This window comes from Phasianus colchicus, chromosome 9, assembly GCF_987193195.1.
Source record: "Phasianus colchicus chromosome 9, bPhaCol1.hap1.1, whole genome shotgun sequence".
Lineage (NCBI taxonomy): Eukaryota > Metazoa > Chordata > Aves > Galliformes > Phasianidae > Phasianus > Phasianus colchicus.
In genome coordinates this window covers 8625111-8651097 of record NC_143444.1, presented here as the reverse complement: position 1 = coordinate 8651097, position 25987 = coordinate 8625111, and the positions used below count along the sequence as shown (strand labels likewise).

Genomic DNA, 25987 nt, shown 5'->3' with positions numbered 1-25987 from the left:
CTAATGGATATAAGTTTACTCTGTTTCAGAAAAATCTTATTCCTGAGTACTTATCAAAAAGATCTTTGGATTTCCAATTTTCCACCTTTTTAGATTTGAGGCATTCAGACGATAACCATACTGGTAATAACATCAAGGTGCAATCAGTAGGTCTATTTCAATACGATTAGCCTAGCAGAGAGACACAAATTACAAGCCAAAGTGTATGCATTTGTACCTTGTAAACACCATTACAACTCAAATCTTGTCAGATGCTCTTCTTTATGCCCCTCGATGAGCTGAATATAACCGTAATGAGGAACAGACTTACCTAGTAAGACTTAGGATTCTCTTGAGGAGCAACTAGGGAAAACTGCAAAGGATGGAAACAAGAACAGTACAATTAAATTACTATTGCACTTACCAGTAACCAGTTTTGAAAACCATAATCAAGTTGCTACAAGCTGCTCTGCAATTGCAGACAGGGCAAAGTCTGTCTGAAAAAAAAAATGTCACCATTTTTTTCTGAAATACAATCAAATATTTGGTTGTTAGGCCAACTTTTTTTCAGCAAAATATCAGGGAAAGAAGTCTATCAGCAACACAGCAGTGTTTCCTATGCATCTCAAAGGTTGTTTTGGACTTTTCCAACTTTAATCAGTCCTAATCATGAGAGTTTTCTCAAGAAATATTTATCCTCCTTTCCCCTGTGCACGGAGGCACCAGTAGTGATTTTTCACTGCTGTCTCAGACCACAGACAGAAGACAAAACTCCTGCCAAGTTGTATCCTGCCATGTCTTTGCCCCATCATTTTCATACTTTGGAACAGCCTTCTTCAAGGTTTTACTTTCATACAGAGGAAACTTGCCAAGGGACATATCTGATTCTGTCATTTATCACCTCCTGTGGAAAAACAGTGTTGGATATGGGTATTAGTATCAGATATCAAAACTGAGAGCAAACACACCACATAGAAGATGCACTGATTTATTAATAGAATAAAAATGAAATGTAGTGACATATTTGTTTCCACTATTAAAGCCATAGAAACAATTAGTGTCCCATTCATACACTTGATGGCATCATTCAGTAACTCATTCATAAACTCTGACATGTTCAGGTCAGGTATTACAGAAAACATTGCCACAGTGAAAGCAGCTTTCCCCTGTTACAAAGTGGATAGCTACAGTGTCCCCAAGGTTTGCAGCTGCATCAGTCTCTACTGGAGGCTTTCATATGTCCTCTGTTTTAATTCCTGAGACTTTCTCCACCTGGAAGAGTTTTCTAAAGCCTTTCAACAGCAACAGAGAGAAATAGCTCAACTTCTTGTGGGGTACAAACCCACTCTTCAGGCAACAGAATGCATCGAACATTACAGGAAAATGGGCTCAATTCCAATATGCTGTGGGAATTATTCATTACAAGGTCCCTGCTCATTATTAGCATTTTGAGGCAACAGTGACAGAGGAAAATGTTTGTAATGGAACAGTTTTAGTCATAATTCTGTTTTCTTTGTTTCTACTTCTGCATCATACATTCTGCCATGTCTTAAATTGTCACCCATTATTTTTGTTAAATCATAGCTGCTCTGAGTTCATAGAAAATTCATTATCAATATAGAGCTTTGTGTCATCTAGCACTATCTGAAAGAAATAGGAAGCAATAAATAGGAAATACTACAATTAACTTTGCAATTTCCCCCAGTACATGATTATCTCTTAAATCAGGTACAGGAAACAGTATAAACTATGAAGATAATTAAAATATGCACTTGGGTTTCACTGGATTAAAACCGTTGAAAACTTATACCTTATGGATACAAAGGAAGATAGACATCCTATTGCATCTGTCAGGGGACAGACAGAATGTATCTAGAAGCAGAGTAAGTGGCAAAGCTTTCTCCTGTAGATACATATCTCTCCCACACTGTTTGGAACAGGTATTTGTGATACTGATATGCAAAAAAGCCCTTGGAAAAAACCCTAGTGTTTGCCTCCAAGTGTCATATGTGGAAGGTACAAAACCCCATGAAGAGCTGGGCATTAGAATTTGAACCTAAGAGAACAGAATGATAAGGACAGATGGTGAACCCCAAAAGAGGTCTTTCTCAAAAAGAATTAAAAAAAAAATCCTCTAAAATGAAGTGCATATTACTGGCACTGCAGAAGCCCAGAGATAACATACAGCCCACAAGCCTGCAGAGAGTATCACATCCATAACCAGCTGGCTGAAAATAGCAGTCATGTAGCAGAGCAAGCTGGGGAGTCTCCTGGAGTCACATTTACTGCCTGAGTCTGGTTGTCCATATGAGAGAGGGATTTGGTACCGGAGTTTTCAGACAGCATAGACTGTTCAGAGAGAGCAGGAGAAGCATCAGCGTGGTCAGCATGCTCACTCTCCTTTGTTGCAATAGTGGGAACTGAGTTTTCTTTAGCTGTCCCAGCACGATTATGTGACTGGCTGGCTTGTCTCCCTGCTTCTGCCTCCTGCTGCTGCAGCATCCGCTCCACCTCTATCTCAAGTTCCAGATTTTCCTCATCTGCCTCCACTTCCAGCTGCTGCATTAACTCCTCCAGCTTCCTGGCCTTGCGGAGCTCATTCTGCTGTATGATCGTGCACAGGTGCTCTGTGAGGTGCTCCTTGATCTCTGTCTTGTGTTGGAGGTCCAGCTTGGCTGCCACGTACTCCGACTCAGCCTTATCATACCGCTTCCTGCAAAATCAGCAGCATTTCTTGTGGGTTAGTTCTCAAAGCACTTTGCAATCTGACACATGGACAGAGACTTTAAGCATCCCTGAAATGCAATGTGCTCTGAATGCATTATACCAGCTGTTTCATGATATGCTGCTACCTTAGTTTAAAGGGGGGAAGGGAGGGGAGGAAACAAGCACGAATGCTTTAAGCCATCTTCTTTTGACACATTGGCCTCCATTGCTGCTACACTGCAAGAGTTAATTTGCTTGTCTGAAATACAGAGATTGAATTGCAAGCAAGCAGTTTTACCGCCAGTTTTAAGAGATGCAACACTAGCAGGAGAAAGAAACCATCAGAAGTTGTAGTGTTTTCACAATTCAAATGACCAACTATCCAGCGAACTGCAACACTGTAAAGCAGTTTTGAGTTTTTCTAGTCCAACCATCAGCACAATGGATACAGATGCTATGATGGTGCTATACATACTTGCACTTGGATCTGATGTAGATGCATACTCTTCTGGCCACCCAGATACACATCCAGAAAGTCACGAACTCCACAGATCAACATAGCATCTGACATCAATAGTGATCACAACTTTTGTGTGGCAACAGATGTAGAATTTCATTGCAAGCATTCCCCCAGCACATACCTCCTGCCAATCTGTGTTTCCTGTCATGGCAAATATAGCCAAAAGGAAATATTCCAAATATTTATTGAGGTCGACGTATCCCGGATATGCAGCACTTTAATGGTTGGTGTCCATGTTAGTGATGTATCTTCAACTACATTCATTGAAACTGTATATTAATTCTGCTTAATTATTAGAGAGAGAGAGATGCAATCTTGCTCATCAGGAATGAGAACAAAACAAGAAAGTCAAGATTTCCCTGGGTCAGGTATCCAAAATGGAAGAGCCAACACTGGTTGGAAGCTTCTGCATAGTCAAACATTTGGGCCAAAATCACATCTTCTCCACATCTTAATTATTAAAATTCCATTCCACAGTAACTGTCAGATGCCATCAACCACCTGCTCAGAATTATTTAACACTGCACTTCTTGACCCAGTGAAAAAGATTGGGTTTTAGCCCAAAAATAGAAGCCAAGGACTGAAAAAATTGCTTTCAAAACCACCACTTAAAAGTAAATCAGCTTTGGCTCATAATGTACAAAAACTATAGCACTGTAATTATGTAACTCATGCTTCCAAATCTCTCTCTCACAAAAAGATTTATTAAGCCCATCAAAATCACTGTTTCAGAATTTCATCTCCTTTGTCCAACCAATATCCCCTCTGTTACCCTCACTATAAACTGCTTTCCAAAAGCTGGAGCTGATTGTTACATTCTCTTTTGCTATTAAGCATTTCAAAGAGACACGTTATAAGAAAATTTGGATAAGGACATTTGCAAGAGTGTTTAGCAGTTTCAGAAAGCAGAGTTAAGCCAAAAATACAATGAAATGTTTCCCTCTCAAGGACAAGAAATCCAGCATCCATACACACTCAGCTACTGAAACTGCAGTTAACCTTAGATACTTCAAATGATAATTATGCAACCCCAATCCTTATTTTTCAGCTACTATTGCTATTTTTTTTGAAGACTAATTACCACACTTATTAGCCTGTGGTCGACATACAGCAGAATTCTTAAGTGGAAATAGACATTTCACACATTGAATCTTGGACCAAAAACCTCAACCAAACATTTCCATTTTATTCAACGACTACATAAACATGCTGACGTTTATCTACTGATGTTGTGGTTTACCCACAGCTAAAAGGGTGTTCCGATTAATTTCTTGCACTTAAGGAACTCATCAGAACCAGAGTGATTAAAGGCACATTGCGAAGGGGAAAGCTTACTTTTTCCTTCCATTTTTCATCCCAGTTCCAAAAGCACTTCAGCAGAATTCCGTTTTAAGCTTAATTGGTCCCATAGATTCTAGCAGAACCAGACCTGTCATCAAAAGGCAAGTTTCCCTGAAATGGACTTTCACTTCGGGTTTTTTAAAAAGATCGCTTTTCCCTAAGAAGAAATGAACAACCTTGAAACAATAAAGCAGGGCTTAAGGACAAAGGCACAGTTAAAGCAGTAAGTATGCCTCATGATAGCACGAAGCTGGAAAGCACAGTCAGCAGTCAGAAAACAAACTTCAGTTTCCAGATTCCAAGGGAAAAACGAGGCAATAAAAAGCACACTTTTACCTCAAGGTTTCTAAGCAGACAATCTGAGGGGCTTTACATACACATTAGTACAGCAACCTAACTCCATTACTGCTTCAGTGAGTAGAAACAACATTTGCTCCCTCTGCTCAGGAAAGGCTGTTCCCTCCTCCTCCCTGTCTGGCACTTACCGGGCATAGGAGTAGTCCAGGCTGGCTTGATCAATGCGGTTCCGCAGGATGCCGATGTCAGCAGACACCATGTCATCTAAAGCTTGTAACTCCTTCTGAATCCTTTTCAGCTTCACTGTTTCAGCTTGAGTTCTTTTGGATCTGCAAAAAGGAAGATGTTTTCTTTTTCTTTGCAAGCCTCTTTTCTTGACATAATGGGCTTCATTACATTTGCAAAGCAACTACTATCTTTAAGAGCTACTCAGAAGGCTACTCCTTTATGGTTTAAGACTTCTGATCTTAATATCCACAGGGATGTAAAATGTCTGCTATTAAAGGACTACATCAAAATTACGTAATGATTATAATGAAAGTACCTAAAATGGATTGTGTACCTTCACTGAGGAAACACACAAGAAGTTGCTGTATCTAAGCAGCTCTCAGCATAAGGAAACAGAAAAAGACCTGGTGGGTGAGTAAGAGGAGGAAGGGTATTCAGTCCTACAAATATCCCCTTTCAAAGAAGCCCAGCTAGAAAGGACCAAAAAGCCACCTAACCTAAGCTTGATTTCCCGTTTGTAAAATCATTCCCAAAGGTCCTGGCCAAATCCCAATGAAGTCAATAGAAAGTTTTACCTCAAACACAAAGGACTGCAACCAAGTCTTATGCAACCTTTTTCAGCTCAGCCTGTTCATTCCCAAGTTCTGAAAACTGAATGCTGCTAAGAGCAGCAAGCTTCAGTGGACTTCACTCTCAGGCAAACTAAGCAACTTGCAACAAGATTTTACACCAGGTCACTTTGCAACCATCACTCTTCCTCAACAGCAAAATTGTGTTTTTCAGCCACTGCTTTACCCCAAAGAAGGGGTAGGAAGTGACACCACCTCTCATTTGATCAGCTGATGCAGGTGAACAGAAGCAGAAATCTTTCAGTACTACTTAGAGCCTGAAGACCTTTAAATCTCAGATGTAGCTCCTTGTCCACTACCTTTCACCTCTTCCTCCCTCTCCTTATGCCAGCCTGGTGGCATTGTCCCACAGTGACTCTGACCACACTTACTTGTTGCTTAGAAAAGGCAAAAGAACAAATCTTCAGAACATCAAAGAGAATCTTCAGCACAGTACTGATATTAATTCATCTTTACTACTCAAAAGCTTCAATGGGCAGAACATGACACTTCCCTGGGAGAGGACTGTGAGCTGGAAAGTGATTCAGTGCTATCAGCTGCTCCAATATTCTTCCTCACAAACCTTGCCTTACTTGCAGTTTTACCTATCTTGCTGGACAACACTATCTTCAAGTCTGGTCACCGGAAAAACAAGAGCTAACAACTCTAAGAACACATGAATTTCTATGTATTTTCATCAGCCAAGTGTAAAAAACTTCATAAAGTTTGATAGTTTTCTCCTTTCAACACTTCTCACATACTAGTAAGTCAGAGTCAAAATGCTTAATCGCTTGTGGCAAGCATGTAATCACAGGGAACCGTCTGTCACAGCTGCTAATTTGTGGAGCGGTACATGGAGAGCAAAGAGAGAGGGAAAGAAGGAGATTTTAAAAGAAGATATGTAATTGGTTGCAGATTGAAAGTAATCTCTTCTCAGCCTCAGCCCACATTGCAGCATAGGCCCTTACCTCTCAGCAATAGCTTTGGCCAGAAGTGCCTTCTTGCGTTTATTCTTCTCTTCTATCAGCCGTTGCTCTTGCTGGAGGATCTCCCACCGTGATTTTTCCTGCCTGCTCATTGACAAGAAGATCAAAATTGATAGCAAGTTCAATTCGCTCCCTGTCCTCCACACAGCACCGATATTAAACATCATGTTTCCTGGAGCAAACTCCAATAGACTGAAGGAACAATAAACAATTTTCTGCAAGAAGTCACTGAGATCAATAAACATTTTCAGATGAAATGTGCTGATCAGAACACAAATCGTCACATGCAAACACACTGCTGGCTCCAGGACTGCTGGAAGAAAGAGCATTCAACACTTCCTCAGAATTGGATAAGATTTTTCATATAAAGGTTGTGCTTTACCACTGGGTAGAAGCAGTTCCAGTCTTCTTATTAGCTGCTATGAGTTATCTGTTCAGTTTGCCAATGCAGCCTCTTCTTTTGAAACTGCTTTTTCTTATCAGACAGACAATCTGTCTGCTTTATAACAGAGCACTCAGACAATTAAACTGATAGAAAGAAGAGCTGATAAAAAATACAATGAAATTGATTAATGAGGAAAACAAGATTTTCCTTTTATCACTGTGGAAAGTTACATGGCTTCCATTTCCTAGGCCACCACAACTTCTGAGAGATATAACTGATCCCAGAGGATGGAAGGTGAGGTTCTTGAGAGGGGACAACCTGTGTGAACACAACTGGGTAGGATTAAGAGGAAACAAAACCTGCTTTGTTGCTTTTCCATGCTACTTTTCCATCCTTCATGCCTTCTCCTGAGAAGTCTCTGTTCCAAGGTCTTGCTCAGTTTAACAATGCCAAAATAACTCAGTTATGTTTATTTTAAAAACCATTTCTGCACAAGAATATCTCTTCAGACTTCTCACCATCCTATTCCTAAAACCACACACTGAGAAAAATGTTGGACAAGGTTTAAATTGGACTGCACAGGCTTGAATAACTTCAGCAGATTCGTGGGTGGCTGTGGCACCTACATGTCATTTGCTCCCTACACAGCAAAAAGCTTCTCTGCTATGCTTCAATTACCTTCCCCACACAGAAAATGTATTTCTCACCACCAGCAGGAAGGAGCTGAACAGTCAGTACAGCCGGTGAGCACAGGAATCATTGGGTACTGCTCTGTCAAGTGCAGCTATTCTAGTGAAGACACTGCTCTCTGCAGCTGAGCCAGGTGACTGCACAGCCAGCAGCTGCTGCCCCTCATGATGTATCTGTGAGAAACAGGACATCCTGCCACCGCCCTTGGAACTGGACAGAATCCTCTCCAACGTGAAGCACTTTTGTCCCCTCTAAGATCCTACAGGCAGTTTTATCCAGGCAAGAGAACCACATGCAGAACTGTGTGCATTCAGGAAAAAAAAACCTCACACTTGGATACAGGCAGGAAGAAAAACACAAAAGTAAAGACAAGTCATCTCATATTAGAAATGCCTGCCCTCTGTTATATCTAGACAACAGCTTCCTTCTATAGGCTACTGTATGTATTCTGGATGATGAACAAAGTAACTGCCTCATGCAGTCAGACTCACAGCTGCATTCCATACTTTTTCCTTTCCCTCTCATAGGTACCAGTCTGATGTTTTGGGGAGAGACAGACACCCCACTATGGGCTGATAAAGTGAGAACTCGAATTGTGAAAGATAGAGAATTCTTTAAAATGGAAATTTTTATCTCCTTACCAGGAGATATTAATAAATCCACAGTAATATTGTGATTTCTGTAACTCTGTGTTCCCATTCACAATGTATCCACTTTCAAAAGGTACAGCTACTTTCCATTGTGAATGCTGGCTCGTCTATGCAGTATGATCTGGCTGAGATTAGATCGGAAGACCTCCTCGATTCACAGTCCCACTGCCACAGGAAATTATTCAGACAGTCACTGTGCTTTTGTGCACGGATTACGTGACAGAATTTGGTACTGAATCAGGTCTAACCCAAGTGACTAGGGATGAAAAGCAAAGGCTCAAAGCAGAGGAAGAAAACATTATCTCTCAAACCTCCCTATTAAATAAAGGAAAGTTCAACATTCGATTTCATTTACTGTAAAACAAAAGAATAAATCCATACAGAATAAAATCAACCCCCCAATTTTACCAACTTACTAACAATTCCACTTTCTTTTTTTCCACTTTGGTGCTCGTCTTTGAAGTGAGGTTCTGGGCACTGTCACTGCCATTACAAGGACCTGCTGGCCTCGCCTCCTTCTGCTGATCTTTGCTGTCATGTTGCCTTTCACCTGCTGAAGGACGATGAGGTGCTGGCACGGGCTGCTGAGGATTACAAGGTTTATGTTTTGGTGCAGACAGCAACTGCTCAGGAGGAACAGAGGCTGCTCCACCCTGCAGTCCCAGCTTCTGGCATTGCTGCTGGAGAGCTTTTTCTCGCTGCAGTTGCTTCCAATTCTTATTTGCAGGGTGGGGACGACGTGGCTGCTCTGGGGGTTCAGATAAATCTATCAATGGATGAGAGGGAGAAAGAGAATTAAAAGCAGGCCTCAAGAACAAACACAGACTGTAAACTAAGCAAACAAACTGGGGCAAAACCAACCTAAGGACAAGACACATCTGGCTGTCAAGGGAAAGCATCCTGAGGAAAATCCAGGAGCTTGGAAATGTTCTGTTGGTCTATGAATCGGGAGTTTTAGGGCATGCAAGCATCCGAAACGAGGGGAGGGAGGAAAAAGAGATTTGCAAGGGGGAATACAGGAAGAACTTCGGGGAGGAGCAGAGGTGAGCCCAGGGGAGAGGCAGATGTAGGGCCACGGGAGGTGCGGTGGGCAACTCGGGCTTTATAGAGAGAGGGATAGTGAAGACGAAGGCGGGCGGAGAGATGCACGAGCGGGCCAGAGGACAGGCAGGCGTAGGCACAAGAGATCGGGCTGAGGGACGGCTAGGAGCGCCGACGGCCTGCTGGCTGCACCACACCGCACCGCGCCCGGCCCCGCCGCTCCCCGGTGCCCAGCCTCGAGCCCGGCCGCACTCCGTACCTCGCTGCAGGCGCCGCAGCTCCTCCTGCGTGAAACCGGCCCAGCCCTCAGCACCGGCCATGGCGCTTCCTCCTTCCGCTCACGGGACACCGAGCCACGCAGGCCCCGAGGCTGCCCCGCCGCCGCCGCACCGCCCGCAGCAGGCGAACGCCGCGGACAGCCCCGTCCGGCAGCGCGGGGCTTCCATGGCGACGCGGTGGGGGCTTCGCGTTTCCATGGCGACGCGGTGGGGGCTTCGCGTTTCCATGGCGACGCGGTGGCGCAAGATGGCGGCCTGAAAGGATGCGAGAAGCAGGCCGCGGAGGGCAGGTCCAGAGCCCCGTATGCGGGACTCCTTTATAAAGCAGCGTCAAAGCAGGAACACCACGGCGCCCCGCACATCTATAGATTGTAGTTTGGCAGTTTTAGTGAGATATTTTTCTCTGCAGCGTCTCAGAATTGTGTTTGTAGGGGCACAGAAAGCACATCTCTGGGCCTCGTGCAGTAAGGGAGATGTGAGCCCAGGGCACGCGTTCTCCGCCAAATAATTGTGGAGACCCAGCTTACACAAAGTAATAAAGAAATGTGAGATTAAACGTGAGAAATGATTATTTCAGCACTGACAGAGTCAGGCATCCATTACTAGGAGTGATGGGCTCCTGATGTAGCAGCATTCTCTCTTTAGCCATGAAAGTATGCATGTTTTCCAGCCAACCCAAACTCTAGCGGCTGCTTGAAGCCTACCACAGGTCTTACAGATGAACCTACCTGCCTTTGGGAGAACATCAGGTAGAACACATAAGCCTCAGGTTTAGCTGAAGCAGTCCAGTGGGCTGGAGGCTTAAATACATCATCAGCAATAAAAGGGGGATGTTTTTCAGTGCCTAACAACATCCCTTGTGGTTTCCAATCTGCAAGGGATCAGTCAAGCTCTGAAGAATTGCTGTCTTCTAGAACAAATTCATTATTTGATGGCCACGCATGAGTTCACAATTTGTTGCGGCAGCACTTCTAACTGTTCCTGCATGACTAACACATCCCATAAATACCAACCCTACTCAGGGGAGATGGAGTCCTGGACTGTCACTTGCAGGCAGGTTTCAAACATTTCTGCTGGGATTTGGCCTTTGGGGAGCAGACACATCACTATTTTTCACCAGCAGCTTGGTTGCAGGCCAGGGTGAAACAGAGACATGGCAGACATCCAGTGGAGAAGAAGCAGAGCCTGTTTATCTCCATTCTGTCATAGACATCACGGGGTCTGTTCACGGTCATCACCAACCAGGGGCTTGAGGCTGCAGGATGGCCCCTTGGGCTGGATTACAGCTTGCTCTGGTAGACTTTACCAAGCACAGAAGAGATTGAATGAGAACAATAATCTTGTCTTGACTCACATGCTCTCAAAATCCAGGAAGCCCAGATAGCAGAACCAGGTGTCAACTGGAATTTTACGATGCATCAGTGTTGGCCAGCCTCGTAGGACACTTAATTCCCTTGTAGATGCCTGTACTGGAGTCAGAAATCTAAATCTCTCTTGATACCTAAATCCCTGCCATGGGCTGTGCTGAAACCACAGGTACCAACTGAACGAGCCTCATGAAACACTAACTCCAGACCTCATTCCTGAACCTTAGTTCTTTCTTCTCTTCCAAGTTTTAATGCTGCAAACAAAAATGAAGCACCATATTCTCTTTATTGCAGCAGATATTCCAGGCATAAAACTCCCATGTGTTTTATAGAAAAAGTATAAAGACTTTTGAGTTGTTAATGCTATAGGCAAAGCAGCAATCCGTTTTAACAGTTTCCATCAGCCAAACATTTAATTACCAGCAGTTGGGCCAACCTTCTCCAGGAACAATTATAACCTAGTGAAGTCATTTCAAAGGGCATTTACCAGCAGCAGATTCAGAAAATGGAGGCTGTTCGTGTTCCCTGGCTGATTAAAGGCCTGTGAGCTTAACATGAAACTTGTTTGACACCTACGAAAAAGTATTTTCTAAGCAAACGCGGGTTGGACAAGGCTGAATGAAGAGAAAATAGAAACCTTATTTTCCATTCCCACTTTGGGATAGAGATGATGGACAACCCAAACCATACTGAAAAAAGCAATAACCTACACCTTCCTTTTACACCTGGGGCCATATTAGACTTCTACATCATTCTGTGATTCAAGAGCTGCTACCTCATGAGCAGACCTGGTTATGTCCATGCCTTCTGTGTCTGTTTTCTATTGGTCTGTTTAGCCTACTGTCTCCTGAAGCAGCAAGTAGCATGAGATCATATTTTTTTTCTTCTGAGATTCCCAGACCATGATGGACTTGTCATCACAGACTGGCAACTTTGACTCTCTAGGGCAGACCTCAGGGTCAGACCTCAGGGTCAGTGCTCAGCTGACATTTCAACCCAGGATGAACACAATTTGTACCAGGACCTTACTGAAACTGCATTTTTGGTTTTCAGATCCAAATCACCACGTCCAGCCAAAACAGATTAATGTGTGAGCAAAGAGCAAGCCCGGCCTTTTGAGAATTAATTTCTCCTTTAAAAGGTGCTTTTCACATTCATGCTATGGAATTTTCTTTCGCTAATTTCAGCTGTACACTCGAGGAAGGTTCTGAACCTGAGATAAATAATTAATTCAAGTAATTAACTTCTCAGCATGGCACTGAAAACAAGAGTGCAGTTGAGGCCCTCCTCCTCTGCAGCCTGGTGAAGGCAGCTAGGATTTTCCCATGGTCCAACAGACTGTGGATTAGATTGCTGAGAACATAGCATCAACACTGATCTCTGCGTTCAGCTTTTTTTTTTTTTTTTCTGGCTAAATACCCCCAAGGACTCTCCATTAAGGAACACCAGACTCAGAAACCAAGGTGGAAATCAGTCTCACTGAGCCCTAGGCCCTGATCCAAACCAGCATGCAAGCCTGTGCTTAACCTCAGCCATGTGCTTGAGCCACAGCCTTTAACCAAGCTGCACCAGGGCAGTGCCAAGATGCCTGGCTCAGCACCAACATACCCCTAATCCAGCATTAGGAACTTGGAGCTCAGCATGTGGCAAGATAATCACTGTATTACAGGACCTCAGCTCCGGGATAGGCTAACAGAGGTGCTGTGTGCCCTGATGCTGCCTCATCTTCCCAGCATCTGTTCTCCTAAACTGGAATCATATTAGCACCATCGTTTCTGGCGCTACAGCAGTCTTGGTTTTTTGGAATTTCTTAGAGGGAAACAGAAACCCACTTATCTAAAGAGCTAACAGGTGAAAAAACTACACTGGAAGACTGCTTCTTAAATCATAGAAACCAGTGGTTTTCAACATCACTTGATTTGTGGATCTTTATGCATTTTGTTGTGAAGAGGTACACTTTTACATAGGAAGTTTAAGGCTATGACCTCGTCTCCTCTGAGCCACCATTCACAGAGCCCTCAGGGGCAACCCTGTGACCCCTACGGTTTGAAACCACAGCTATTTTACTTTACAATGGCCAAGTTTTACTTCTCAAATCTCAGTGAAGAGGGGGCAGGTATTCCCAGGTTTCTCTTCTCCTTGCAGGATGCTGCAGGGCTATGGGGAGAGCAGCTCTAGAGCAAAGGAAAGTCCTGGAGCAGCCAGGGGCATGGGACGTGAAGATGGCGTGCATTCTAGTTTTAACGTTTGTTTTTTCTCCTTCAGAAAAGTCCTAGTTTCAAAAAATAAAATCTGAACTGAAAGAAAGCTTAGTTTTTGCAATAAGTTTTTTAAATTTTTACTTATATGTATATATATTAAAAAATCCTACATATACTTGTCGGTAAATTAAAATTCATCCTGAACGTAAATTTACCAAAGATTATAAATGTACCACTTTGGGTTGCAAAGCCAGAGCTGAGCAGTGAAACAAGTGGAACACCATAGCAATTATTGCTATATATTTTCATACTGCTGAAGAAATATTTTTGCAGCTAATAACTTCTTAAAAGTATTTAAGTATCTTTTAATGTCTCCAAGTGAATACTTTTTAAAAGCCATGTCAAATATTTCAAGATGTTTCTTTAATTTTCCTAACTGTATTGCTCAATGGATGCCATAATTTAAACACTTGTATAGAAAAAATTAGAAAGCAATTGCTTTAATTTTAACCACTTGTGTTAAAAATTGTACTCTTAATTGTCAAAACAATTGATAAAACTAGAGATTTGAAAATTGTGAAATGTTTGTTAGTTTTGGCATAGAATGAGTTATTAGAACCACTACACTAAGAAAATTGAATTCCATCAAACAAACTGATTGTTGTTACATGCCCAAGTGAACAAACTGTGGTTGTTTAGTCTCGATGGGAGACAATTACAGGGAAGACGACATGATAGTAGCTTTTAAATATATAAAATGCAGCTGCAAAGAAGTCTGGGGTGGATAAGTGGAGAAGAAAGCTGGATGTGAGGAAGCACTTCCCAGCACTTAGGGCAGCAAAGTGTTGAGAATCAGCTTCAGAAGAGCACAGGGTCTCCACCACCAGATATTTTTAAGAATAAACATCTGTCGAACAAGACAGAGCAGAGGTCAGTGCAGTCCTGGGATAACGAGATGTGGTTTTCAGTGGTTTCAGATGTGTGGATCCCCACACAAGCTGTAGAGGAGATGCAGATCCATAGATGCCCCATGGGTCCAGGCATCCAGGCTGCTGTACAAAAATTTGGACCTCTCTATGCTGAATGACTGTTGGCAGCCCACTGGTATTCAGTCTTGTTCCCATGACCAGGATGCTTCCCACACCATTCCCACCTCCTCCTTCAGCTGTCACAACCTCATCACTCCACTCACAGACACGGCTGTGCCATCCCTGGTGGCAGCCAGCTTTGCAACAGTCAGCATGGGAAATCATCCTCTTCTAGTGAGAAGACAGAATGTTTGCCAAACCCAGAGTCAGCAGTAGACCCTTATACAATGTGAAAATCACCCTGAATACCCCTCATTGCCTTCTGACTACTTGCAGAATGCCCATTCATGACCAACAAGTCCAAAATGAGTTAGGGTCACTCACTTCACGTATCTCCTTCCAGTTACATGTCCTGGAGATGCTGTCTCCTTACCTCTCCTAACTTGACACCATCATAACTCAACAACCTGGGGTTACACAACTCCCAGTTGTGGGTAAGGTGGTGGTAACTCTCAGGGAGCAATGTGGGATCCTGCTCCCATCCTGCTGTACCCCCACAGGATACTGGTGTATATAAATGTAGCAATTAATCACCTTGCACTGCTTTGGCTCATTTTTGGCCCATGGGGCTGAAAGAAAACTCAAATGAACAGCTCCATCCAAGGTTTGTGTAGGTTCCCCAGGCCCTAGCAAAAAAAGGATTGAGGATGCCAGCTAAGATTACATGTCCAATGCCAAACCTTGATGGTTTCTCCACAGCAAGCTCAAAAAAACAAACAAACAAAAAAAAAAACAAAAAAACAAAAAAACACAACAACAAAGAAGGAGCCCTCAATCTTCAGTGATGAACTGCCATTTACTGAGATGGGATTTTGGAGGAGGTCTTCAAAGGACTGCTGAAATGCAGAGAGCTTGGTTCTTACCAAGGCTCTAGCAGGTAACTTCCTTTTATGACTTTTTATGGAAAATCATCCCTCCAAGGCAGGAGCTGCCTTCCAAAATGTTCTGGTAGAAGCTGCTTTATAGCAGTTTCTCCAAGGGAAGTGTTTTCTTTATTTAAAGTCCTGGCACAACTGCAGGCCTGCCTGACACCCCCAAAGGCTTACCAGGGCCACATATGTTAATGAAGATTTCCAAATCTTCATTAGTTAGCAGCAACTGCAAGTTCTGAGCCTGAGCTATAAAGACTGTATATAAGCAGGCTGAAGGCCAGGGAGGCTTAGCAGCTCTTTGATGAGGAATCCAAGATCGCTGGAGAGAGATCTGCACCACGCCCTGGCTGTGAACATGGATGTCACAGATCTCAGCTAGCAATAAATTATCGGTTCAGTAAGGAATGCTCTAATTAAAATAGGGGCAACCAAAATTAGACCCTTTACTGCTGCTGCAGTAAGGTGAAAACAAGGATGATGGGTTTCTTCTGGTTGCCAAAGTAAAAGCATTGGTGGAAAACCCTAGTTTTGGAGCCAAGGTGAAGACGAAGTATTTTTAGTACAATCAGAAAAACTCATTTCATTTTGGGTCAAGGAGAAATATTCTGCCTGACCAGTAACAAAATACTCTGGTTTGCTTGGAGACTATTTAATCTTAAAAAATAAAATAAAATAAAATAAAATATCTATAACCCACAATTTCTTCTGTTAAATTAAGGTCCATCTGAAAAATGAAGAAAACCTGTCTTTAAACTCAGTGATCTTCAGTAAAGCAAACAGCTTCAGCTTGAGAATGCTGATGTGAAGCATTTTGATATTTAAGGAAGGAAAGGACATCTATTGTTTTGCCTTCTCGTTGACTGACTCCAGTCCAGAGATGGGGGTTATTTTGGTTGCCTTCCTTTTCCCAGGAGATTTCATTTTTTAAACTCATGTAACACTCTCTTCTAATTCAGTTTGAAGTACAAATGACCAGACTCAGTAGGGCTCATGAGAACATGGTTGAGCTGCCAGTTTGCACAAATATCAGGCAAAACAGTTCCATTTCTCCCCTGCACCCCGCCGTTTGGCATTTTGGATTTCCTTTGAAATGGTACCTGGACTTCAGAGGAAGCATGGGGTCCTCAGGAGCAGCCACCCCCAAACACACACAGCAAAACCATCCAAGCCTGCATGCTCTGCCATGTAACCTGCACACCACAAAAATTCAGATGCCATCTTCAGTCCTGCAAAATATTAAGCCAGGCATTTAAGATTCACCCAATGATTAAGCATGAGCAGCTTGTAATTGTTTCCAGATTCCTCTCCTAGCAGGAGGAAAGGCTCCGCAATTCCTGTCTGCGTGCTCAGTGTAGCAATGCACTCCCAAACAGACTGAAGATGAGTTGAAGAGGATAAACTGATACCCTGAGCTTTGCAGCTGAGACCAAGCCAGCATTACCTTTTAATCCAACATGATTAGCTTAGAAAAGCAGGATTATTTCGCCAGCATGCATCAGGGTACTTCCACATCATCTCTGTAGCAACACCTGTGCACCAGCAACTAGAAACCCCCTTACATACACATGTTGAGATTCAGTCTGCATTTTTTCATCTGGCTTGGGAGCATTAAATGAAGATCAACTGTTGAAATCAGCCTCATTTAGGGAAGTAGACTGTCTGTGCTCACAGACAGGACTTTTGTCCTCCAGGTTTTATAGAAAGCCCCCAAGATTGCAGCCTTTCTGCAGAAAGCCAGGGAGCATCTGGATCCTCCCCTTCATGCCAATTCAGCAGTATATTTTCCCCCAGACTGCTCAGCCATGAAAAAAAAAAAGTGATCTTTGAAAACTTGCTCAAGGCTTCAAAACCCTTAGCAGCCCCAGCCTGAAAGCAAACTCAGGTCTCCCCACTGCCTTTGAACACAGTGGGGATCTGCTCCAGCAGGTTAGCTCTCAGGGGCCACATTGCTCTCCGCAGCTAAACCAGACAACATGTGAAATGGCAAGTACCTCTTAATTTTTATTATTTTTAACAGGATAGTTTAAAGACTATGTTTTTATTATTATTATTACTATTTTACTGGCAAATTTAGTGTGCTGCCTTCCCTCCTTAATGAAAGGAACCAAGGGCTGGTGCTCAGCTTCTGCCTTCTAGAAGCAGCCCCTGCAAACCTATTGTGAATAACCATAATCTCACCTCCCCAGAGCAAGAAAGCAGCTTTCATCAGCTCAAGCCATTTTTTCTTTTCTTGCCTCTTTACCTTCACGCTTTCTCCAAGGTTCCATTTATCTCCAAGCCCATGTCTGAGACATGGACCGATGGCTTGCACCATCCCTTCATGTGCAAAAAGAGAAGGGTACTGTTCCTGAATGCATTCTTCAAGGAGATCATCTCTGATCAAGGGAGAGGGGTTCATCACCCTCATTCATCACCTCCTTAGCCTGTCTCTTTGGGGAGGTGGGAAAGGAACATCAGCACAGAAGAGCAGAGACAATCCATTGGACTCATGCAATCATCCAGAGATTTCCCCTCTGCAGGCTGAGCTGTGTCTGCTCCCTCCAAGCACCATCACCCATGGGAAAAAATCACACCACAGGAACGAGGGGCAGGGTTTCAAAGTCAGGACAGATTTGCCCCTCACCACTAATTCGCAGCCCCCCCCCCCATGGGCTGTTGCAGCATGAAAGCCATTAACATTTAAAAATACTTGCAGGAATAGGAAGGGGAAAAAAAAAATGGTATTTGTGGAGGCCCATTCCTCAGCACACTTTCATGTGTGCCAAAGTTTGTTGGCATGGCTCTGAGTTTGATAGGGAACATCTGGGCTGCTGTTACTGCCTGGATGCTGGCTGAGGGCAGCAAACAAAGGGGGTTTGTGCAGGAATGCTTGAGGAGGGGCGGTTCAGAGACAAAATAAGAATACGCAGAGAAGAAAGCCAAATGTACACCCCAGTTTTTTCCAAGGGGATACCAGCCTCCCCCTTCCTTATTTTTCTCCCCAGAGCATGCTGCAGCTACAATAGCAAGCAAGACTCCAACGTGGCTCAGTACCTCACTACCTGTGATCAAGTCAGCTGCCTAAGGAGGTGCTTGAGAGATCCAAAGAGTAGACATGTACATTAGGACTGCCACCTGGAGCCAGATTTCCATCCCTTCCACCTCTGGGGCCCCTTGAAGCCACTCCAGAGGAAGGTAGTTGGATAGGGCATAGGACAAGCATTCTTCTTGCTTCCTCCATCTTTGCCTCTGCAGTTACCATCTTCCTGGCCTGGGAAGCCTTTGGGAAAGATCTGCTGTCATTCTGGATGATTTTGGACCTTGCAGTAGAAGTTCATTAGCATCTTCAACTTCAGAGACTCACACAAAGCAAAGTCATACCCGCAGAACCTCGATGTTGGAGGCTGTGAAGGATGCCTGTGAAGAATTTTGAGAGTACCCAAGGAAGGGGAGCTTGTCCCATGCCGTTACTGGCTCAGCACCTGCGTGACTGGATTTGTCCCTGGAACAACATAGAGCACAATGAGAGATCAGCGTGGTTCATTTGCCTCTTGGCCACAGCTTGCCAATGGGATCCAGCTGAATAGCTGCCAGTGCAGTGGGCTGGTGGGAAAATGCTTCTTGCAAGCAAAGGGAGCTCAAACACTTGTTTCATCTTGGAAAAAGTTGGCACGCATATCCAGATTGTCCAAACATTTGGCTTCTGTATTTCCATCACTGACACATCTCAAAGTTTCTAATTGAAAAGGTCTTTTCTCTGCATGGTTAGGCCGCTTGTAGAAAAAAAAAAAAATCAAAACAGGAAGCTTGAAATTATCAAAGAAAAATATTTTCATTGACCTAGAAATTTCTTACTCTTTAGTTTTTTGGTTTGTACATTTTTCAGGACTCTTCATCTCCGTGAGAAAAATACTGTCAGTATCTCAAACATGGCGACAGAAGGAAAAAGTTATTAATTACCAACATCTATTTTTAACCTGAGACCACCAGTCACGTCTCATAGATGGTAGCTGGACTCCCTTGAGGTTCTACCATTGAATTTATCAATGCTTTGAAGCCAGAGAGGATTTTAGTGGACAGACATTCCCCAGCTCTATGCTAACAGAGTCAGAACAGCAGTTGTTACAGATAGGTAAGAGCTGAGAGCATCTCTGAAGAGTTTGCGTTCAAGAAACATTTAGATGTTGTACTGATGGACAAGGTTTAGTGGGGAGTATTGGTGATAGGGGATGGTTGAATGGGATGATCTTAGAGATCTTTTCCAGCCTTGATGATGCTATGATTCTACAACTGCTTCTCCAGTTTCTGAAGCCAGTTTCTGGCATCAGATGCCTCTGCCATCCATCTACTACTGAAAATAAACTGTTCATTTCTTTCTCCCTCTCACTTCCATAACTCAAGGGATGAGATGGATTTTTCTGAATGCTTCCAAGAAGTTTGCCACCAGGCAAGGACCAGGCATGCAAAACTTTCAACCTGAGACATGAATGTTTGCAAAAGTTATTAGCTTATGAAAACAGCTCTAATGGAAACTGTTTTACTGCCATCATTTTAACGCTCCGAACAGAGCCTGCTGCAATATATAACATTATCAAGTGCCTGTCAGCATTTAATAGAAGCCATAATTAACTGCTGTGGAAGAACATGGCAAAAATTTATTTTTAGGAAAACTTTTGGGAGCTGCATAATTCTGGCCTTATTTCTTTTTTATAATCCCTCTCTACATGAGCCTTAATAAAGTTCATAGGACAGAGTGAATACAAGACACAAGCGTGTATCTCGTGGTATTAGCGATAGGATTTTCTTTTCTGTTAAACTACATAATCCAGAAACAACAGCAATGTTTGCTTTGGGATCTGGCCAGGCACTCGGCTCTGGATTCAGTCTTCCTAGCTGGTGCAATCCTGACCTTCTCATTTCCATTGGCCAAAGGTGCTCACAGTCAGGGCTTGGCAGTCCTTGGATTTAAACCTTGGATTGGTGCTTTGTGCCCCAAATCAATGCAACTCGAGAAACTCAGACAAGTGTGTCAAGCCTGGCTCTCCCCCATTCTATCAACCCTGTGCCCAAAATCCACCTTATTCCCATAGCTCTGCAGGCTGGCAGGCCACTTCCATGTCCCCCGATAGCCCAACAGCTGTTCTCTGTCCCTTCAGAGATTAGTTTGTTTTCCTAATGCAATTACCGCCACGTGGCTCTGCTTTCTGCACAGATCAAGCCTGGATAGAGATAAAGCAGTGATAAGACTGCCTGCTGCTGCCGACCACACTGTCTGTGGAGACACAAGCTGAGCCTGTCCTACGGGCATGCCGGGGCTGCAGGGTCCCTGCTGTCCCAAGCTCCACAAAACCTCAGCACCACTGGGCCAAAATCTGGCTGAACACCCACCTGCCTGCAGCCAGAGCAGCTCCTGCACTCAGCCCAAGCCTACCCCATGAATATGGTGGTCAACAGCATCCTCTGTGCCAAGCATCTTACAGGCACAGGACCTAAGCGACACAGCTAGTGGACGTGATGGTGATGGGTTGATAGCTGGACTAGATGATCTCGGTGGTCTTTTTCCAACCTTAATGATTCTATGACCCACCTCTGATGCTTTCCATCACCTCCTGACATCCCCTCATTGTCCCCAACCCACATGTGCAGTGGCAGTGAGCCCATGGCACCGCAGGGCACGCCGGGAGGAGACACCCAGAGCTGTGCTGCCTGCAGGAGACGCGCATCCTCGCCAGATGTCTCTCATAAAGCTGCAAGTACTTTATTTTAATAATAAGTCTTAATGTATTCATTAAAGGCTCCCAGTGACCTGGGATGAATTTCCCCGCTATTGTAAAGGGCTGTGGGAATCTGGAAACCGCTGCATTACAGTTAATAACTTTAATTTTACAAGGCCCAAAATAGACAACTGAAAAAATACACAAACTCACTGTTTCCAATTAAGAAGGGATTTCTTCTAATTCCTCTGCCACCGGCACTCTTGTTTAGCAAACAGCATCGGCCAACATTCAGCCATAGGCAAGGGGAATGCGCTGAGCATCCAGCACCTCATCTGCAAGAGGTAAGGAAGACGACATGAGCTCTCCTCCCCGTCGCTGGTCAGTGATAGTAAACCCAGACTGTGAGAGCCAAGGGCAAACCCTAGTGTCTGCTTGGCCCCTATGGGTACTCAAACACAGGATGACTTCCAACCATCCTCTCCCTGCTCCATCCTAGGAGGGCTCCGGCACCCACTGATATTTGAGGTTGGGCACACCTCAGGTTTTAGGGCCAGGAAGGAATACTCCCCCCCCAGATTAGTTTACATTATGTTTATTTTGTCTGTCTCTCCCTTCCTCTGTAGAGCAACAGATAGATGGGATTCCAGAGGAAAAAAGATGGGAACAGAAAACAAAACTTTTTTCCTGATTTTGTTTAATTTTTGGCAATCTAACACTTTGCAGCCCAAAACTTTTAACTTCCAGTATGACTCCTTTTTGCTTTTCAGTTAAAAACAGTTCTCCAAGAAGATCAGAGACACTCTATATGGGAATTTATTCAGCACAAGCCAAGCATTCTGGGGAGGAAAAGGAATTTGTGAGTCCTCGCTTGGTGCCGCTGCTGCTGCCCATGCACTGCTGTGAGCAGTACTGAGCTCCCGTAGCAGCAGGCTCACTTCTCCAGCCAAATCCATAGTGGTGAAAAGTGATTTTCTTATGCCTCAAACCCACACTTCCCCATAAACACGGCAGCTCTGGGAGTTGGGGATGGGGCACTGGGGCAGCCCATCGTCAGTCACAGGCATACCAAGAGCATCACTCCAGCATCACTATTGAGGAACGTGGACAGGCCCATCCATCACTCTCTTTGAATGCACTGGGGAGAGAACATTTACTCCATGGTTTAAGGTCATCTGAATGCCCAGAGATAAGCTCTAGCCACCAGCTGACACCAGAGCTTATACTTGGGCTCACAAGAGTTTGAATGGGAAAGATGCTCCTTGAGCACACCCCCAGCCTACCACCTAGGATCAGCCAGAGATATTTAACCAAAAGTGCCTAAAATCCATAGAAGTCAATCCAATCATGCCAACAAACAGCTCCCAGTTAAAGTCTCCCATCCCCACACATCAGCTATGGTGTGTCTTACAGCAATGCCCTGCCTTCTGGAGGTTGAAACCTCAATAGCAGTTCAAACCCAATGATTTCTCAGTTCAAAGCAGCTTCCAATAATAAATAATAAAAATAAAATCAGAAAACCTATTTATGAAAACCTGCCTGGCTTGTGTTGACTGTCAAAAATGACAAAATGCTCTAATTTCAGCCTCCAGCTGCAAAATCTTGGGTTTAAATAAATGATAATAAATAAATGATTTTCAGGTTTAATCCAAAGATTAACAAAAACTCAGAGAACCAACTCTTGCTTTTGCTAACAACAATCACGCTCAGATTTCCATCAAGTCCAGCTCCAGAGACCATGAAGGGAATTGAGCAGCAGATGTGAGGACAGGCAGGAACAGCAGCGACTGGAACCCAATAGCCAGGCATCCCCAGCTCGCCTCCAGGGTTTAAGGTACTTCCCAGTGATTTGGGTGAAAGCAGCAGCCCTCAGGGTGCCAGCTGCCCTGCCCAGCAGCACCATGCAGGCTGCAGGCGAGCACGGCCGTTGCCTCCCCATCTGGAGCCCATGTACGGCAAGTGGCAAGATTTATGTCGTGCTGAAGCATTCCACAGTTTTGAGCACAGAAATGATTGAACTCCAGATGTTAACAAGATGCAGGACCCTTTTTATTATTATTATTAAAAATGTGATTTCTTGTTTCGCTCATGACAAAGCCCATCAGATTAACTTATTAGGAGTGGAAATGCCATCAGGCTGGTGATGAGCGAGGACAGCTCTGACTGTCTGGCAGCACTGCCCAATGCAGTGGTTCCCCCATCCTCTGCAGTGTAATGGAGACAATGCTTGAAGGAAAGCCCTCAGCCTGCAAAGGTTCTGCTATTCCAGCAGTGGTAACCTGCCCATTGTCATCTCAGCTCCTATGCATGAGATGCTGTGCAGGACCGTGGATGCTATGCTACAACAACCCAGCTCCCATGCTCCAATTCCCTACAGAGAGAATATCACCAATGCCATTTCCCATTGGAAAGGAACCAACTCCCCCAGTATTCCCACAGGCACTGCCGGGAGCATCCCTCGCACAGCCAACATCTGCATCCCAGAGCAGGGCTGGGAGCTGTTGCATTGTCACCATGTTATCACAGCAACTTGATCACACGCTCACAGCACACACGTCTTTGCGCCAGGAGATCAAACAGGTATGGGGTGGCCCTGCACCACACTGTCACCAAGCACTGCCCCACACCAAAATTAAATCCACCCAGAGGGAAGCCAGAAAACAGAGCTCAGCATCTTGCCACCCTCCAGGCCATGAGTTGTGCCTTGCTTGGGGGCCCACCTCCTTCCTAGTGTCACCACACGCCAGGTGAGCTCTAACCCTGCTGGCCCTCCTGGTTCTTCCCCTGATCCTGGATTTGCATCCTCACTGAAACAAGCACAGGGAAGGTTTGGGCTGCCCCAAGCCCCTCTGCTGATCCCCTGATGCACATAGATCAGACCTGAAAGCACATGGTGGGGTAAAGCCCCTACTTCTCACCCCTCCAGAGAGCTAGGAGATGATCGTTTCCATTTGTTGAACCATATCCAAGACAAAATGAGTTTACTTTTATACAGCCCAATGTAAGTCATCCTTTAGTGCTCCCAGGTGCTCTATATCCAAAGCACATTGCTCCCCAAGCAGTCCTCAGGGGCTGCACCACTGCCATCCCATGAATGGGTGGAGCAGAGACCAAAGAACTCCAGCACCACAGCTCATCCGCAGGCAGAAGGCAGGCCCATCCCTGTGTGGACATACATCCAGTGGCACAAGATTTTACTCCCTCCACAACCTGAAGTGTAACTCAATCTACTCAACTGGAAACAGAACTCCATCCTGAGTCCTTTCAAGCTCCTTTTCATAAAGCCAACATTCTTCCCTGATTCAACAAGCTCCCAAATAAGACTGCTTTCAGGGTGCAATTCTCCACCAGCCCCTATGCAGCAGAAGTGACACCTGAACCTAGCAGCCCCACAGCTTCCCCTTAGGGGCAATCCAAGTGCCACTTTCTGGACAATGCCACAGGGACAGCAGAATGAGGCCATTTCCCTGCCCATAGGCTTTCAGCATCTGCAGCCAAATCATACAGTATTGGGTGAGTTCAGGTGGTTTGCTGGATATTGGGGTTTCTTGGTGTCCAAAATAAGTAAGAAAAAAGGTACTGAGCAGAAGCAGCAATCAGGAGGGATCCAGTTATTTAATAAGAGGTCACACTTTGCAATATAGAAAAATAGAGTCATTAGGATTGGACCAATTCTCATCTATCCTCACTGACCACGTCCCTCAGTGCCACATCTCCACTGTTCTTGAACACCCCCAAGGACAGTGACTCCATATGAAACCCATGGTGCTTTTAGCCATATCAGTGCACGTCTGGTACTCGGAGACCCTTTGCTCAGTTAAGTCAGAGAGAAAAGCACTGCACAGTGGCTTATACAGGGAGATCGCAGTTAAAAATGGGCTTAATTCAATAATTGTCAGCATTTGTTGTAACAGTAATCAGTAACAGTTAATATAACTTAAATGGCAATCTGGTATTTACTTTAATAGTGCTAATACATAACCTATAAAACATATTTGTGTAATCATGCTGATAAGTTTCCAATCAGCAGCGAATAAAGCCTGTCCACAAAGCCTTACACAAAACTTAAAAAGTCATCTATTGAGAGAACAATTTGCAGAGCATCTTTGTGAGCAGGGAGAGCAGCGTGGCACTGATGGGTAGAACAAAGGGGTTCCGTCCTTCCCCAGCACCCACCCTGCTGCCACCCTCTGTTGATGCAGCCCAGGATACTGTTGGCTTTCCAGGCTGCAAGAACACACTATTGGCTCATGTCCAGCTTTTCATCCACCAGAACCCCCAAGCCCATCTCCCAGTCTATACATGTACCTACGATTGCCCTGACACAAGGTCAGTTCCTTCCACTTGGCCTTGTTGAACCTCATTAGATTCCAAAATGCCCTCAAATGTGAAAAATATACAGTTTCTTCACTCATTAAAACATTGCATTTTTTTTAAAAAAGCACCACTCAAATGGGTGAGGCCACATGGTGAGAGATGAGGTTCCCCTCTGGCTCCATCGCAACCTCCCCAGCCTACACCAGCCATGCTCTGGGGCAGCAGCTGACCTTCACAGCCCCTTCCTGGGCTGTGGATGGAGCAACACCAAAGCCTCCCACAGGAGGCACCTGAGCAGCCTGACATTTCTCAGCACCTCTACTTTCCAAAAACTTCCTTCCAGAGCTTGGTAGGCTGGAGTGGAGTAGCCAGTAAACAAATGGGGCATAAAACAGTGAGCGCTCACAGTTTAGTATCCAGCTGCACACTGACACAATTGGAGTCATCTGTGATTAATTAGATAATATAAACACTCACAACAGAACTTTGGTTCCTATACTCAGTGAGACATTAATGGGCTTTTCTTCAGCCAGAAAATCCTCATTATGGTGATAAATTATTAGCCTTTTTTTTCCTGAAACAGCGTGAAAGCATTACAATGGAAAAATGACAAAAGGAGAAACATACCCATTTTTGGCAACGCTGGCAGGGAGGATGATGGGTATGATGGAGCCGGAGCCTGCCTTAGCCGCAAAGCCCTGGGACTTCTCAGCTGGCTGCTATCACTGCTCAGCATCCCC

General features: G+C 44.4%; 1 protein-coding gene and 1 long non-coding RNA gene across 2 annotated transcripts in view; both read right to left on the bottom strand.

The window, feature by feature from the left end:
- Nucleotides 1-938: 938 nt before the first annotated feature.
- On the bottom strand, nt 939-12462 carry GORAB (golgin, RAB6 interacting). The gene is made up of 5 exons (XM_031595672.2): nt 9691-12462; nt 8811-9156; nt 6648-6749; nt 5032-5172; nt 939-2692 (listed from the first exon to the last, which is right to left on the bottom strand). Exons 1-5 carry the CDS (start codon nt 9749-9751, stop codon nt 2221-2223), a joined length of 1122 nt encoding a protein of 373 aa, XP_031451532.2. The 5' UTR covers nt 9752-12462; the 3' UTR covers nt 939-2220.
- A 3488-nt stretch (nt 12463-15950) lies between these two features.
- LOC149916805 (uncharacterized) overlaps nt 15951-25987 on the bottom strand; it is a 53554-nt gene continuing 43517 nt past the window's right edge. Inside the window, exons 5-7 of the long non-coding RNA XR_016469107.1 lie at nt 21144-21265; nt 17480-18989; nt 15951-16463 (exon numbers count right to left, since the gene is read on the bottom strand). This is a non-coding gene — a long non-coding RNA (uncharacterized LOC149916805). The remainder of the gene's footprint in view (nt 16464-17479; nt 18990-21143; nt 21266-25987) is intronic.

Excerpts from the sequence above, each read along its gene's own strand:
- GORAB (XM_031595672.2), bottom strand. The coding sequence starts at position 9,751 with ATGGCCGGTGCTGAGGGCTGGGCCGGTTTCACGCAGGAGGAGCTGCGG. Across the intron at positions 5,173-6,647 it reads GCCAAAGCTATTGCTGAGAG|ATCCAAAAGAACTCAAGCTG; the intron begins GTAAGGGCCTAT and ends TCCTTTTTGCAG. Across the intron at positions 2,693-5,031 it reads CTGGACTACTCCTATGCCCG|GAAGCGGTATGATAAGGCTG; the intron begins GTAAGTGCCAGA and ends CTGATTTTGCAG.